A 13,442-nucleotide genomic window follows, 5' to 3' on the forward strand; every position below is an offset into this window, starting at 1 on the left:
TTGTGGAAAAAGGACGATATCAAAATATTCTGCAATTTTTTAGGAATTATTTAGTTTAGTTGATTTATTTTTAATTTTCTAAGATTATAATTCAATTATTTTTAATTTATCTTCCACTTTAAAATTGTATTGAAAAGGATCAGATCCTTCAATCTAAATTTTCTTTTGTAACGGATTTAAAAAAATTTACCCATTTAATGACTCAAAAATTTTAAGTGATAATTTTTCCTGTTATGATTCCAAAAAAAAATTGACTTTCAGAAAAAAAAAAATTAAAATTGTAACTTTAATCCTTCGAAAGTTCTCCATTATATTTTTCTTTCCATATTTATTTATAACATTTATAGTATTATTACCTTTGATTTAGCCACAAAAAATCCTTTGATGTTTCCCCTGTGAATTTTCAAACTAGAATGAAATTTTTCTACAAAAATTCCTCTTTAAATCAAAAAAAAATTTCCGCCAAATTTGCGGAGTTCAAACTTTAAACATCCCTTTTGAATTTTGAACTTCCGTTAAACCTTGTTATTTTTGCTTTGAATTGCAATTCTGAGATAACTTTAAAATTTAGTGAAAAAAACAATTTCTAGATATTCAATCAAAACAATCTATTAAATTACATAAAAATCTTAAAATAACTAAGTAAAATCATAATAAAAACCAGGCATTTTAAAAATTAAGACCTGTGAATCATAAAAAATAAATGAAAAAATAAGAAAAGCTTTAAATACATATTGTTTGCACCAGTGGAAAAAATCACCAGCATCGGAATGTTTTCATTCATTCATTCTAATTTAAAACTTAATTGTATTTTGCACAATGAATAGTACCGCTAGCAGCTACAGACTATAACGGTCGGTTTGAATGAAAATCAAGATTGAGCAATTACTTGGCTGTCCATATGATCTGCTTTTTAAAGGATCGTACCTTTTTTGCTGAAAATTACACGTTTTAGACTAAATAAGATTAGATTGAAGACAGAATTCAAAGTATTAATATGTTACATACACAGACAAGAACGAATAATGCAATTAATTTACTAAAATCACTATTTTCTCTAAAAACGACAAAAATGTATGGACAGCCTATTCATTGCTCACTTTGTGAGAACTGTAAGTTAAGAAAAAAAATTTTATGAGACACATCTGTTCAAAAATAAATTTTAATTAAATAAAATGAGATACTAATAACTACTTATGATAGTGAAAAAAAGGAAAATATACTTTAATTATCACAGAAAAAGTGAAATTCTGAAATAAGATATCCAATTCAAAGGAGGAAATTTTCTTAAAAAAGATTTTCAATTTTTTCTTCATTTATGCAAAATTATTCAGCATAGAATTAAAAATAAGTAAGTAAGCTAAAAATATGGAACCCCCACATATTTTCCAATATCTAATTTAAATTATTTAAGCTAATCTGGGCATTGTAACTAGGTTTAATAGGTTTTAAAGCTAAAAAAATAACTCAGCTACAAATTTTCTTGCATTTAAGTCATTTCTCTAGAAAAGTGATAAAAATAATAATGAAAAAAATATCTAGAAATGCATTTTCTCATAGATCCAGAATCAAGTTTCGAATTTTAAAATTAATTGCGTGTTTTTTATTCAATACAGATTATTTTTAACAAGAATGGACGGTCAACACATCCATCAAAAGAGCGTATCTCCTCCAAAGGCTCTTGTCGATTCTAGTCCATTACAATCAGCTATGGAAAGGAACAGAGAATGTGAGTAATTTTTTATTTATTTACTTGATTAATCATTGTTTATATGTTTCGTAATCCTTTAATCACAATAGCGCTAAAAATAAAACTAATGGTAAGAAGATCTGCAAATCAACTTGTAGAACAAGGCATTCTTCCACGTAAGTTAACTTAATTATTTTTTTAATAAGTGCAATTTTAATATGCAATGCTCTTTTATAGCATTGAAAACATCACCCGCGATTCATGAGCAGAAGAAACTTTTGGAAAGGGCAAAAACAGGAGATATGTTGAAGGCAAAAATACAACAACGACCAAATCGGCAGGAATTAGAAAGAAGACATATATTAGAGAGTCATGAAAGTCATATAGATCCAAGTCTAGCGGATAAATATAGAATGTTGGAGAAAGCGATACTTGTTGATCAGCTAAATTCAAAAATATCTCACCGACCAGGTCCTTTAGAATTGATTGAAAAAAATATTCTTCATGCAAATGAGCCAATAGAAAGGATTGTGAAAGAAGGATTAGTTCCATTCAAAGCATCAACAGATAATTTATTTGTCGAAGATGACTCACAAAGTTCAGAAGGAGACATAAATTCGCAAGCAGATAATGCTTTGTTAAAAACCACAATCAACATAATTAATAATGAGCAACCAATAACATTGAGCACCAATAGCATAGAGCTTGTAGAAAGCAAAATAACAACATCTCCGTTAAATGTGATAAATTTAAACTTACCATTACACACAAGTGTAATAGCGCCACTTGTGCCAAAATTAACATTACAATTACCGACTGTTTCGAATGAGCACGATACCATTACCTTGCCCTGTTTAGTTACTGAAAGTCTTGTTCCTGTAACACGAATAGAACATAATGATATAATAATTAAGAGTGAGAAACCACCAACGGAAATAATTAAGGAACCGAAGACTCATATTGATGGCAATATTAAGCACCATATATCCTCGTTCCTGCAAAACAATCAAAAGTTCTCTAGTTCTGGAAAAGATAAATTGAAAAAGAAGTGCAAAATAAAACCAACATCAAAGATTAAAGCAATCAAATTTCACGAATATAAAGGACCTCCGAATGCACAAAAGAATAGCTTTTCATCATCATCCATGACTCCTTCAACATCAACATCAATGTCATCGTCATCATCAATGTCAGAAATTAATAATAATAATATCAATAAAAAGATTGGAGAAACAAATTATGAATTAATAATGCAGCAGCAATGCTTATTGGAATATTTAGAAGGGATTTATAAGAATCCAAATAAGGGCGAAAATGATTGTCACCAAGATAAGCAAACACCACATGAGAAAGTAATTGATAAGTATCAAGAAGAAGCACGTACAGAAGATGTTAAGAAACCTTTTATTACAATCTTTCCATCAAAGTCACCAACATCAACAAATACAACGATTGACAAAGATGCCCTTATTACCGATGCAAACAAATTAGGGAAAATGAAAGTATCAGAATTAAAGTCATATCTCAAGAAATTAAATTTGCCCGTATCTGGGCCAAAACCTTTATTAATAGAGCGACTTAAGCCTTATTTGCCTTTTAAGCCTTCAGATATTTGTAGAAATTATGAAAAGGTTGATACTATAATTAAGCCAATGCAAGAGTCAAAAGATTTACTTACTATGAAATTATCAAGTAACAGCTTAGATTCGCTTGACACACAGTTCAAAGATGATGACATAGTAAAGGAACAGCAGAGACAGATTGAAGAGCTTCAGAGAAAGCTTCTCGAGAGTCAAAGCGAATTGGAACAAATCAGATTAAGTAAAGTATCGGAATCAAGTGATACATGTATGAGTAATAAGGAACAATTTTTTCAAATTATACCCGACTCAACTGTTTTTGTCGTTGGAGTAAGTCCAATAAATACAACAGAAACACCAACAATTAGTTCTATACCAATGCTAGTTCAAGAACAAATTGAAGATACTGAAAATAACAACATCAACAACAATAGTAATAGTAATACTAATAATATAAATTTAGAGCAAAGCCTAATATTACCACAGTCCGATCCAAGTAAAGATAAAGCTAATACTTTATATAATAATGCAATTGTTCAAGATGATATCAATGATGTGTTGGAAATTCTCCTTAAAAATGAAAAATGGAATGGAGAGAATGAAGCCTATCATCATGCTGACAAGAACGGTATTGACGATCCCAAAATTCTTCTTGATTCAAACGGATCATTCAGTTCATCACTTGACAAAGAAATTCTAGGAGGTAAGAAATGTCACTTACTTTTGCCATTTGAACAAACCAGTTTTATATACCGATTCATTTTATGTTGCGTGTATTTTTAGGTCCTCACATCACCAATGAACTTTTAACATCTTCGGATGTTAATGACAACCTTAAGAATGAGAACTTGATAAGTTTTCCAATGGAAGTAGAAGAAAACTCGAATTCATCACTAAGTAACATCGATGCATTATCATACTTTAAGAAAGATTCTCACAATGATAATTTACATTGTAACGTTTTTGATAATAATTATTGCAATAATGTAATGAAGAATGTTGATAGTAATAATTATAATAATGGAATTAAGAATAGTTTAATAGGGAATTTCGATAACGGCATGTTTGATACATTCAAAACAAATATCGTCAATTCATCATCAAACACTTCACTTTTGGGTGAAATAGAGCAGAAGGAAGTCAAATATAATGACAAATATATTTTCAATGGCATCAATAATTTTGATGTTTTTGGAAATGGTGCAGTAGAATCAACTACTCCTATGGACTTTGAGAATATTATATCTTATGACATATATACACAGCACGATCCATTCTTTAGCATTAATAGCTTTCAAAATGTCTCCGACCGAGATAATTTTATTAATAATCATGTAAATGGTACATCAATGTTTTGTGAAGACGATACCAATATGTTTGAAGCAGGAAATGATATTAAGTGGTAATGCTGTCTGTACCTTTTTTTCGTTCATTTTTACGAGATTGACATTTATACTGGAATGTTTAGTTAAGATACCTAATAATTGTTTGATCACTAAAAAAATATTAACATATTAAAGATTCAGTACTAAAAGGTACGATGATGGTACATGAAAAGGTACTTTAATTAAAAGTACAGTAATGTCATTTTTAAGCATTCTAATTTTTTATTTAAATTTTTCATCAACTAATATGAATTATGAATAAAGCAGAGTTCACTAAATTACTTAATATACAATATTGATTCTTTTTTTCTATGTCTGAAAACATTTATAATATCAAGATAACATCAAGTATTAGAGTTAATCAGAAATTGTACAAGACAGTTGTTTTCGTTGTTGAAATTGTGTAACGATCAATAATAATTTGAATTTGTTATAGCGACGTGAAGTTAGCGAAATATTGTCAGGCAACATCCCTGAGATATTTTTATTTAGTAGATTTTAATTTCGTCAGAAAATCATTTAAAATGTCTGTGTTGCGGGTTAATTATAGTATATTTAAATTAAATAAACTTTTGCAAAGCAATTTAAATGCAAAGCATTTGTCAGCACTGCTTCATTATGACAGTTCATTGAATGAAAAGAAAGTAAGCCTTAAAATAATTTTTTCTAAGAATTTTATTATTAAAAGATCCTTATTAATTATTTCAGAACATAATATTACAGCATCAAATAGAGAAAAATTTTCAGCCAGTGATTCTGAAGAATTTGTATTGTACTGTCCAGTCAATCAATAATGAAGAAGTAAGTTATAAGATTTCGGATAACTGATATTGGTTACTCTGCTTTCGATATTAAATTAATACGCCAATGCGAAAATTCTCTTAACGCTGTATGAATCCCATCAGATAAAAGTTCCGAGAGCTCTCAATTTCGTGCAGACTAAATTTTTACATAATAATAATCGACCAATAATTTTCTATATTTCATAATATCATTTTAGGATCCGAAAAATCAGAACAATAAACAATCGAGTGATCTTCAGCATGTTTATGATACTCTTTCAAATACTTTACCGTCATTGTTTATTCAGCCTATGGATTATAGAATCTACAATCCAAATTTAATATTTGAAAATAATATACGTGGAACAAGAACAGTGTAAGTGTCCTTAATTGCGTACGTAGATATATTCCAAAATGTATTAATCTTTGATAATAATTTTAGTGGATTGTTTCATTATGTAAAGCAAATAGCGTTGCTGAGAACAATTGGACACATTAAGTTTGCTTATGTCAAATTTGAGATCGTCAAGATAACGATGAGTAAGGAGGATCATTCAGTTCGAGTCCGATGGAGAATTAGAGGAATTAGTGCATGGAAAGTCATGCTTACATTCTGGAAATATAAGCTATGGAATATTAGAGAAGCTTTTGAAAATCAGGAAACTTGGTATGATGGATTCTCTACATTTTATGTAGGAGATGATGGACTTGTATCAAAGCATGTTTTAGATAGGGTAAATTAATGTTTATTTAACAATGCAGGACTTTTCTCTGAATCAAAATCTTTTCATTTCAGTTAATGCCTGATGAAAATAAGCAAATACTGACAGACGACAGTAAAATTGGCGTTTCAGCTTAACTTTAATTATGGATGTGAAATGAACTAGAGAGACTTCAAAAACTGTAAATAACGCTAAAAAAAATAAATTTAAATTAATTAAAAATTTAGAGAAATCTTCAACGACCGTTGAGTATTAATTTTGAATATTTAACATGTCCGTGGAAAAAATTTGCACAAACTTTCACATTTAATAAAAATAAAAAGCTTCGAACAGAATTATTGATCTAATATTAATACCACAGTGGATAAAAGCTTAAAAATAAAATTATGTACTTATGAAATCAAGTTACGCTTATGAAATAAACTTTAACTTTGTGCATCAGCGACATCGAACAAAACATGACCAGAGTTGTTTCTTTTTCAAATAATCTAAGATTCAATTAAATTTTCATGCAAAATCGCCCAATACAAGCTATTCTATGTCTTATTGAGCTATTTAAAGTATATTAATTACATATATAAGTAGTTCTGAATATCAAAAATCATGCAATCAATGCAAAAAGAAGATTCAAAAATAATTATCGAAAAAACAGAGTTACCACCTCTGGCGGATTTCATAGTTCCTTTTTTCTCAACACTTGCAACGAAAGGTAATAAGTTTTTTGACTCTTACTTTAATTTATTAAATTAGTGGATTAACTACGTTTTATAGCTTTAAGTTACATTAATTAATGTTCCTATATTAGGAATAAATATAAATTGCATATAATTTAAGCTTAAAAGCGGCTAAATTATTAAAAATTGAAGAATTAAGTTTTAAGAAATTTTTAGGTTATAAACTAATTGTGTATTTGTTTCATATTTTTCAGAGAATTCGTAAGCAAAAACTATCACCATGGCTGAAGTAAGTTACATGTGTTGATTGATTTGAAATATACACTAATTTAAGTATGCTTTGATAGGCTCAAGGAGGTGAAGAACAAGTTCGCAAGAAGAGAACCTTCAGAAAATTCACATACAGAGGAGTTGATTTGGACCAATTATTGGACATGCCAAATGAACAATTATCAGAATTGATGCATAGCCGTGCTCGTCGCCGTTTTGCCAGAGGACTTAAAAGAAAGCCAATGGCTTTGATCCAAAAATTGAGAAAGGCAAAGAAAGAGGCACCACCACTAGAAAAACCAGCAATTGTCAAGACACATTTGAGAGACATGATCATTATGCCAGAAATGGTTGGATCAATTGTTGGAATTTACAACGGCAAAACATTCAATCAAGTGAGTTTCATGCTTTCAATAGCAATTACCTTTAAGACAATTATTTAAAATGATGAAACGATGACGAGAATGATAAGGAAGACTCTTAATTAAATATAAATGCGATTTCTTTATGTTTTTTAAAGATAGTCATTTTATTTACTTATACTTCCTTTGAAGATTACAATTTGGTGCCTGATTTAAATTAACTATAAAATTATCCGAAACAAATGTACAGAGAAAGGTTATTAATTGTTCAAAAATTCTTTTCTTTTCTATATTTTTTTAATAGGTTGAAATCAAGCCTGAAATGATTGGACATTATCTTGGTGATTTCTCACTCACATATAAGCCAGTCAAGCACGGTAGACCCGGTATTGGTGCAACTCACAGTTCCCGTTTTATTCCATTAAAATAAATTCTGAACTGGATTTTTATTATATGAAATAATAATGATAAATAAAAAGCTATTGTATTGCTCTCGTCAAGAAACACAATCTTGAGCTAATGCAAAGATCTCATGTTTTGTTACTTTCATTCCTAAATTTAATAATGATAAAAAAATACATAAAATGTGTGTTCTTTTCAGGAAAGTGTTTAAAGATTGAATTCAATTTGTCATTTTTACAGTGCAAAAACTAAAAAAGAATCCAAATTTTTTATTATTATTTACCAATATATAGAAAAAAAGTCTATTCATCATATCTATGATTCAAAACTCTTAAGATTGGCTAATTCACAATAATTTGTAAGGAATTTATTAAATTTACTTTCAAAAAAGAAACTTGGTGATTTTTTTTAGCTTTTATAATCGTACATTTTTAAATAATTCCACTTGATTTTCCCTTACTTCCATCCTTCATATCAGAATCATTGAACAGTATTTTAACGGATACTTTATGTATTAATACAAGAATTATTAAATAACTACACATGTTTATTTAAAAAACATAAATTTTGATTTCTTTTCTTTCTGTATGGAAATTTTACAGAATGGGTGAATTATATCTCAACTATTTTTTTTTCTCCTTATTAAAAACATATACTTTGAACATTATTAAGTGACTTAAAGAACGGTTAGAAGAGAGTCAAAAAGTTCAGGAACCAAGTAAAACGTTGTTATTAGAGAGGGTCCAATATACATGCACATCATTAAGCTTGCAAAAATTGAGCTCAATTTCGCTGAATCCAGCATTAAACTTTATCACGTGTTAAGTATGAAAATTTTGAAATTTTCAGTGGTTTTTAAGAATTCACAAATTAGCTGTTGCTTCTCTGCATTACCCTGTCCAGAGGCTTATTAATAAGTTTTAAAATTTTAAGTTTGAAATTCCTACAGTTAAGCCTTAATTAGCCTAGGATTATAGTGGAATATAGGGTATATAGATTTTGGTGAGATGGCATGTATATTAGGATGGAATTGTAAAAAAATAAAATAAAAAGAAATGATAATAATTAGAAAAATAAACTTAATTTGAACTGAATCATATTTATTTAATTTTGAAAAGTACAGATTTCTTGGGTGAGAGGTGTGAAAGCTTGATTAAATTTGCAATTTTTTTTTTCAAAAGATACAGTGGATTTTTTTAAAATTTTTTTTCTCTCAATTCTCTTACTTTGCTATTATTTTTTTATCTTTAAATTTATAGCGATAGTTTTTTTCTTTTTTCTTGTTATTTAAATAAGTATATTTGCAAATCTCAAATAGTTTTGCTTGAAAAATGTTTCAACAAATTTTAGTACATATTTATTAAATATTATTTTAAAAATATTTAACCATATTTTAACTGAAACGTTTAGAAATGAAAAATTATAAAATAAAGTGCGATTATCCGCTTTAAAATGTTACTTTTTGTTGTATTATTAAGAAGCACATATAGAAAATGCGAAAAATTTTACATGTGATGGTATTTATGTGGCCTTTTCCCATAGCTTCTTTTTTACAGAACAAAATATTGATAGATCATATTACAGTTTTTCATAGTTTTATAATTGTAATAGTGTTGTGTATTCAAAGGCTGACGACGTACACTCAAAACAGGAGCTCACTTTGATGTCATCATAGTGACGAATTCTACAAGAGAAAAAAATAAAATAGTAATATATATGCATGAGTCACATGTTCTGGAGAATGTATGAGTAACGGATATACCTTCGTAATTAACTTGTCCATCACCATCGATATCTGCTTCACGAATCATCTCATCGACTTCTTCGTCTGTTAATTTTTCTCCCAAGTTTGTCATTACATGGCGCAATTCTGCCGCAGAGATGAAGCCATTGCCGTCTTTATCAAATACGCGGAATGCTTCCCGAATTTCTTCTTCACTATCAGTATCTTTCATTTTACGAGCCATCATGGTAAGGAATTCAGGGAAATCAATTGTTCCATTTCCTAATGAATATTTAAATATAAACGTGTATAAATAAAAATAAATATAAAAATGTAAAAGAATGTTATAAATAAACTAAATGAAAAAAATAAGAAAAAAAAAATGATAATCATTGCATATTTGCTGCTACGAGAACACTGGCTGTTCTGGCTCATTCAATCAAAAACTTTAACATTAAATCTCCATTTGAATAATTTTCTTATTTTATGTGTACTGCTGCAAGATTACAGAATTTCGTGACATTTTTTTTCTTTCTTTCCTTCTGTTTCTATTCTAGCTCAAGCTGCTTAGCATTTTGGAAGGAATAAATATTTTAGTAAATGAATGAATGTATAAAATGCCCTATATTTCTTGTGTCTTTATGATGAAAGGTTGGTTTAAGTAGTACCATCCACGAACAAACAAATAAAGCTACCTAGGCAATCTTAGCATTCAAGTATTGATTAAATGATTAAATATGGTTTTTTTGTATTTCTCCTTGCCGAATAGAATTGAAATATGAGGGAATAAATGCATATTTTTCCATTTTGTTTCATTCAAAGAAGCAATTTCTATTTAAGTAATCGATAAGTAGAAAAGTTATTATTATTATTTTGGTAATTTAAAACTACTTTTTATCCATCCGAAACAAATGACGACATCGCTTTCCAATATTTTTGCATAAATGAACGATCATTGAGATTTTTAAAAGGTAAAACCACTCAAATGCTTAATTATTCAAGATTTGTTAATTAAAAAAATTCACATAATTCATATTCAATTGTTGTATTTAGAATTGTAATCATGTTTCTTTCCTTCTCTCTTTTTTTTTGAAACACGGAAATAATCAATTGAGATGCGAGCTTCGAAAAAAAAAAGTTTCCTGCAGACAAGTAACACAATGCGAAAAATCCCGAGATATGACCCAGTTAAAGCAAGTAAGTCAGCCAAAGTGATAACGTATGGCAAAAACTGCATCAAGAACTATTATGGACTTTTATTATAAAAGTTTTGCAAATCGTAATCATGAAAAATGTTTTTATTGGCTTAGTTTTTTTTACTACTGCATTACTGCAGTACATATACATACCGTCCGCATCGACTTCATTGATCATGTCTTGAAGCTCGGCTTCTGTTGGATTTTGACCAAGCGATCTCATCACAGTTCCCAATTCTTTTGTTGTGATCGTTCCATCACCGTCTTTGTCGAACAATGAAAATGCTTCCTATGATGATGAAAAAAATAATTCATTATTTTTAGCAGTGACAAAAAGATTTGGATGATTCATATAAAAAATAGACATATTGGTGTATATACTTTGAATTCAGCAATCTGTTCCTCTGTTAATTGATCGGCCTGAAATTAAAAGTAAGAAAATAGAAGAAAAATGTTCCTTTAATTCATAATTGAATAAACTAATACGACAAATATATTAATTAGTCGAATCATTCCTAAGAATTCAGAATGCGCAAGCGTAAAAAAAAAACCTGCAACATATTTATGTATTTAAAATCAATGATTACAGCAATATAGCAAAATAATTTTCCTCGAGTATAATTTTTTTTCCACTTAAGAACTTTATCTTTTGCCGTCAATGCGATAATATTTTTCTTTATCAGTGCTTATTACTTCATTATTAATTTGGTAAAGCACAAGTTATAAAACAAGAGTCAACATTTTTTTTTTCTTATTACTAAATTAATGAAGGAAATTGCCCAGTCAGGAAAATAGAAGATATTTACACCAAACTATGCTCAGTCATTTGAAAAAACATGTACGCAAGCTGCGCTTATGCTCATTAATGAGTAAGAAAAGGAGTGATAATTTATGACACAGGATATGCTTCAATTTAATTTTATTAAGTTGACTAGGAAACATTTAAAAAAAATCATTTATTGTTGATTTTCCTGTTGAAAATTAAGGAATTTTTCTCTGAATTGAAATATTTCTGACGCTTTAATAAAATTTTCAACACAAACATTATGCTGGTATGCGTACATTAAAAAAGGTAAGAAAAAAAAAGAAGTGAAAGAGATAGAGCACATAGAAAAAAAAATAAATTCAATATTTCCCTTAATAACTTTTTGCTATTCTTAAATTTAATAAATTCTATGCTCATAAATATTCATGCTGTTCTTAATAGTAATAAGAAATTTATATATTTTATTATAATTAAGTTATAAGAAAGTATTTAAGGAATTGTGAAAGAAGTGAGATAGGTATAAAGTCCGCAATGCGGCAAAATATCGTTTTTTGTGTAAAAACATGAAGCAGCCTCGGCTTTTCGTAGCTAATGTATAAGTGTAGTTGTAGAGAGCATGCGAATACCGTACAAATGTATGAAATAATGTCGCCAAATTCTAATGTACTTTTTCTTCCAATTTTATACATTTTATTAGTTCAATAATAATAATAAATTACTGTTAATCTATCATTTGAAAAATGTACTCGAATTAAATTCCAATATTTTCAGGGACTTGGACATTGGAACTATGCAGATTTATTGGATATCGTCAATGCGTCAAAAATGTAGTACTCTTTAATTTGATCGAATTTTTTTTTCTCGCGATTCTTTAGAAAATTAGCTTAAAAATGCTACATTTGCGTATTCTGAATAGAAAGATGTTAAAAAGATAATTACCATTTTGCTTTAATCTATCGAAATTGCAACTTTTAAGTTTCTACACTAATTTCTATTTTTTTAAGTTAATTATATTACTTTGACGTTTTTCACAAAACTTTTACTCGATTTAACTGTACTTTTATCAATTCTTGACCGTCCACTGTTAAATACTTTTGAAATATCTTATTTAATTGATTTTTCTTTTTTATGGAAGAATTTTCTATTAAAATCAACCTCTCACTTTGAAATCAGAGAAACGAATGAACAATTTTCGTCGACTTCACTAAATCTATTGACTCTCTTCGCGCATGGAAGTTTTTCAACCGTATTATCAGTGATGTATTTTGCACAATTTCTTGTTTTCTCTTAATAATTACTTTTACTGAAAGTCATTTATTATATTTCATTAATATAATCATCAACATGTTTATTTAAGCTTTTTAAGGTGCCACTTTATCCTAAATTACGCAAAATAACAGATAAATTGGAAAACACATTTTCTTCTGGATTTCTAGCCTGGATTTTAGTTCAGTTATTTTCTTCAATTCAAATTTTAAACGACAGTTATTTAATTTGTCGAGTAAAACGGTCATTAAGCATCATGCCGATGTAATACATGATCTACATAAAATGATCATCCAAAATGATTCAGAAAATTATCTCAGAAATTGTTTTAAATTTGAATTAGTCATTTGCAATATTGAATTTGTAGCATAAAGTTAATATTATGTAGACCATAAGACAAATGCTTACTTATTTTCTTTGTATTGGAATTAATACACTTGCAACACAACACTTTTCTTGTTGTGGATGGGCAAAATATTTTGTGGCTTGCTTTTAATTTATTTTTCCTTTAAAAAATAGTGATAAAATCACTGGATTTAACATATTAATAACTAAAAAGACATGTATTAATTGACTTCAATATCAACCATATTAACTTTCCAGCAAAGATCTTACGATCATCAG

General features: G+C 28.4%; 4 protein-coding genes across 4 annotated transcripts; 3 read left to right on the top strand and 1 right to left on the bottom strand.

The window, feature by feature from the left end:
- The first annotated feature begins 1,122 nt into the window (after positions 1 to 1,122).
- On the top strand, positions 1,123 to 4,948 carry Mrtf (Myocardin-related transcription factor). Its single transcript, XM_070637356.1, has 5 exons — positions 1,123 to 1,351; positions 1,617 to 1,729; positions 1,801 to 1,866; positions 1,928 to 3,973; positions 4,054 to 4,948. The coding sequence occupies exons 2-5, from the start codon at positions 1,633 to 1,635 to the stop codon at positions 4,674 to 4,676; spliced, it is 2,832 nt and encodes a 943-aa protein (XP_070493457.1). The 5' UTR covers positions 1,123 to 1,351; positions 1,617 to 1,632; the 3' UTR covers positions 4,677 to 4,948.
- Positions 4,949 to 5,110: 162 nt separating this feature from the next.
- Positions 5,111 to 6,398, top strand: LOC139088229 (uncharacterized protein C6orf136 homolog). The gene is made up of 5 exons (XM_070637350.1): positions 5,111 to 5,299; positions 5,364 to 5,456; positions 5,656 to 5,813; positions 5,880 to 6,171; positions 6,234 to 6,398. Exons 1-5 carry the CDS (start codon positions 5,180 to 5,182, stop codon positions 6,294 to 6,296), a joined length of 726 nt encoding a protein of 241 aa, XP_070493451.1. The 5' UTR covers positions 5,111 to 5,179; the 3' UTR covers positions 6,297 to 6,398.
- A 420-nt stretch (positions 6,399 to 6,818) lies between these two features.
- RpS15 (ribosomal protein S15) lies at positions 6,819 to 7,991 on the top strand. Its single transcript, XM_070637050.1, has 4 exons — positions 6,819 to 6,868; positions 7,088 to 7,122; positions 7,181 to 7,498; positions 7,770 to 7,991. Exons 2-4 carry the CDS (start codon positions 7,114 to 7,116, stop codon positions 7,893 to 7,895), a joined length of 453 nt encoding a protein of 150 aa, XP_070493151.1. The 5' UTR covers positions 6,819 to 6,868; positions 7,088 to 7,113; the 3' UTR covers positions 7,896 to 7,991.
- A 955-nt stretch (positions 7,992 to 8,946) lies between these two features.
- Positions 8,947 to 12,738, bottom strand: Cam (Calmodulin). Its single transcript, XM_070637051.1, has 5 exons — positions 12,492 to 12,738; positions 11,168 to 11,206; positions 10,940 to 11,075; positions 9,630 to 9,872; positions 8,947 to 9,551 (listed from the first exon to the last, which is right to left on the bottom strand). Exons 1-5 carry the CDS (start codon positions 12,492 to 12,494, stop codon positions 9,523 to 9,525), a joined length of 450 nt encoding a protein of 149 aa, XP_070493152.1. The 5' UTR covers positions 12,495 to 12,738; the 3' UTR covers positions 8,947 to 9,522.
- Between the last annotated feature and the right edge of the window lie 704 nt (positions 12,739 to 13,442).

Source organism: Chironomus tepperi, unplaced genomic scaffold (assembly GCF_022539635.2).
Source record: "Chironomus tepperi strain 1889 unplaced genomic scaffold, CSIRO-AGI_Ctep_v1 contig_161, whole genome shotgun sequence".
In the NCBI taxonomy this organism is placed as follows: Eukaryota; Metazoa; Arthropoda; class Insecta; order Diptera; family Chironomidae; genus Chironomus; species Chironomus tepperi.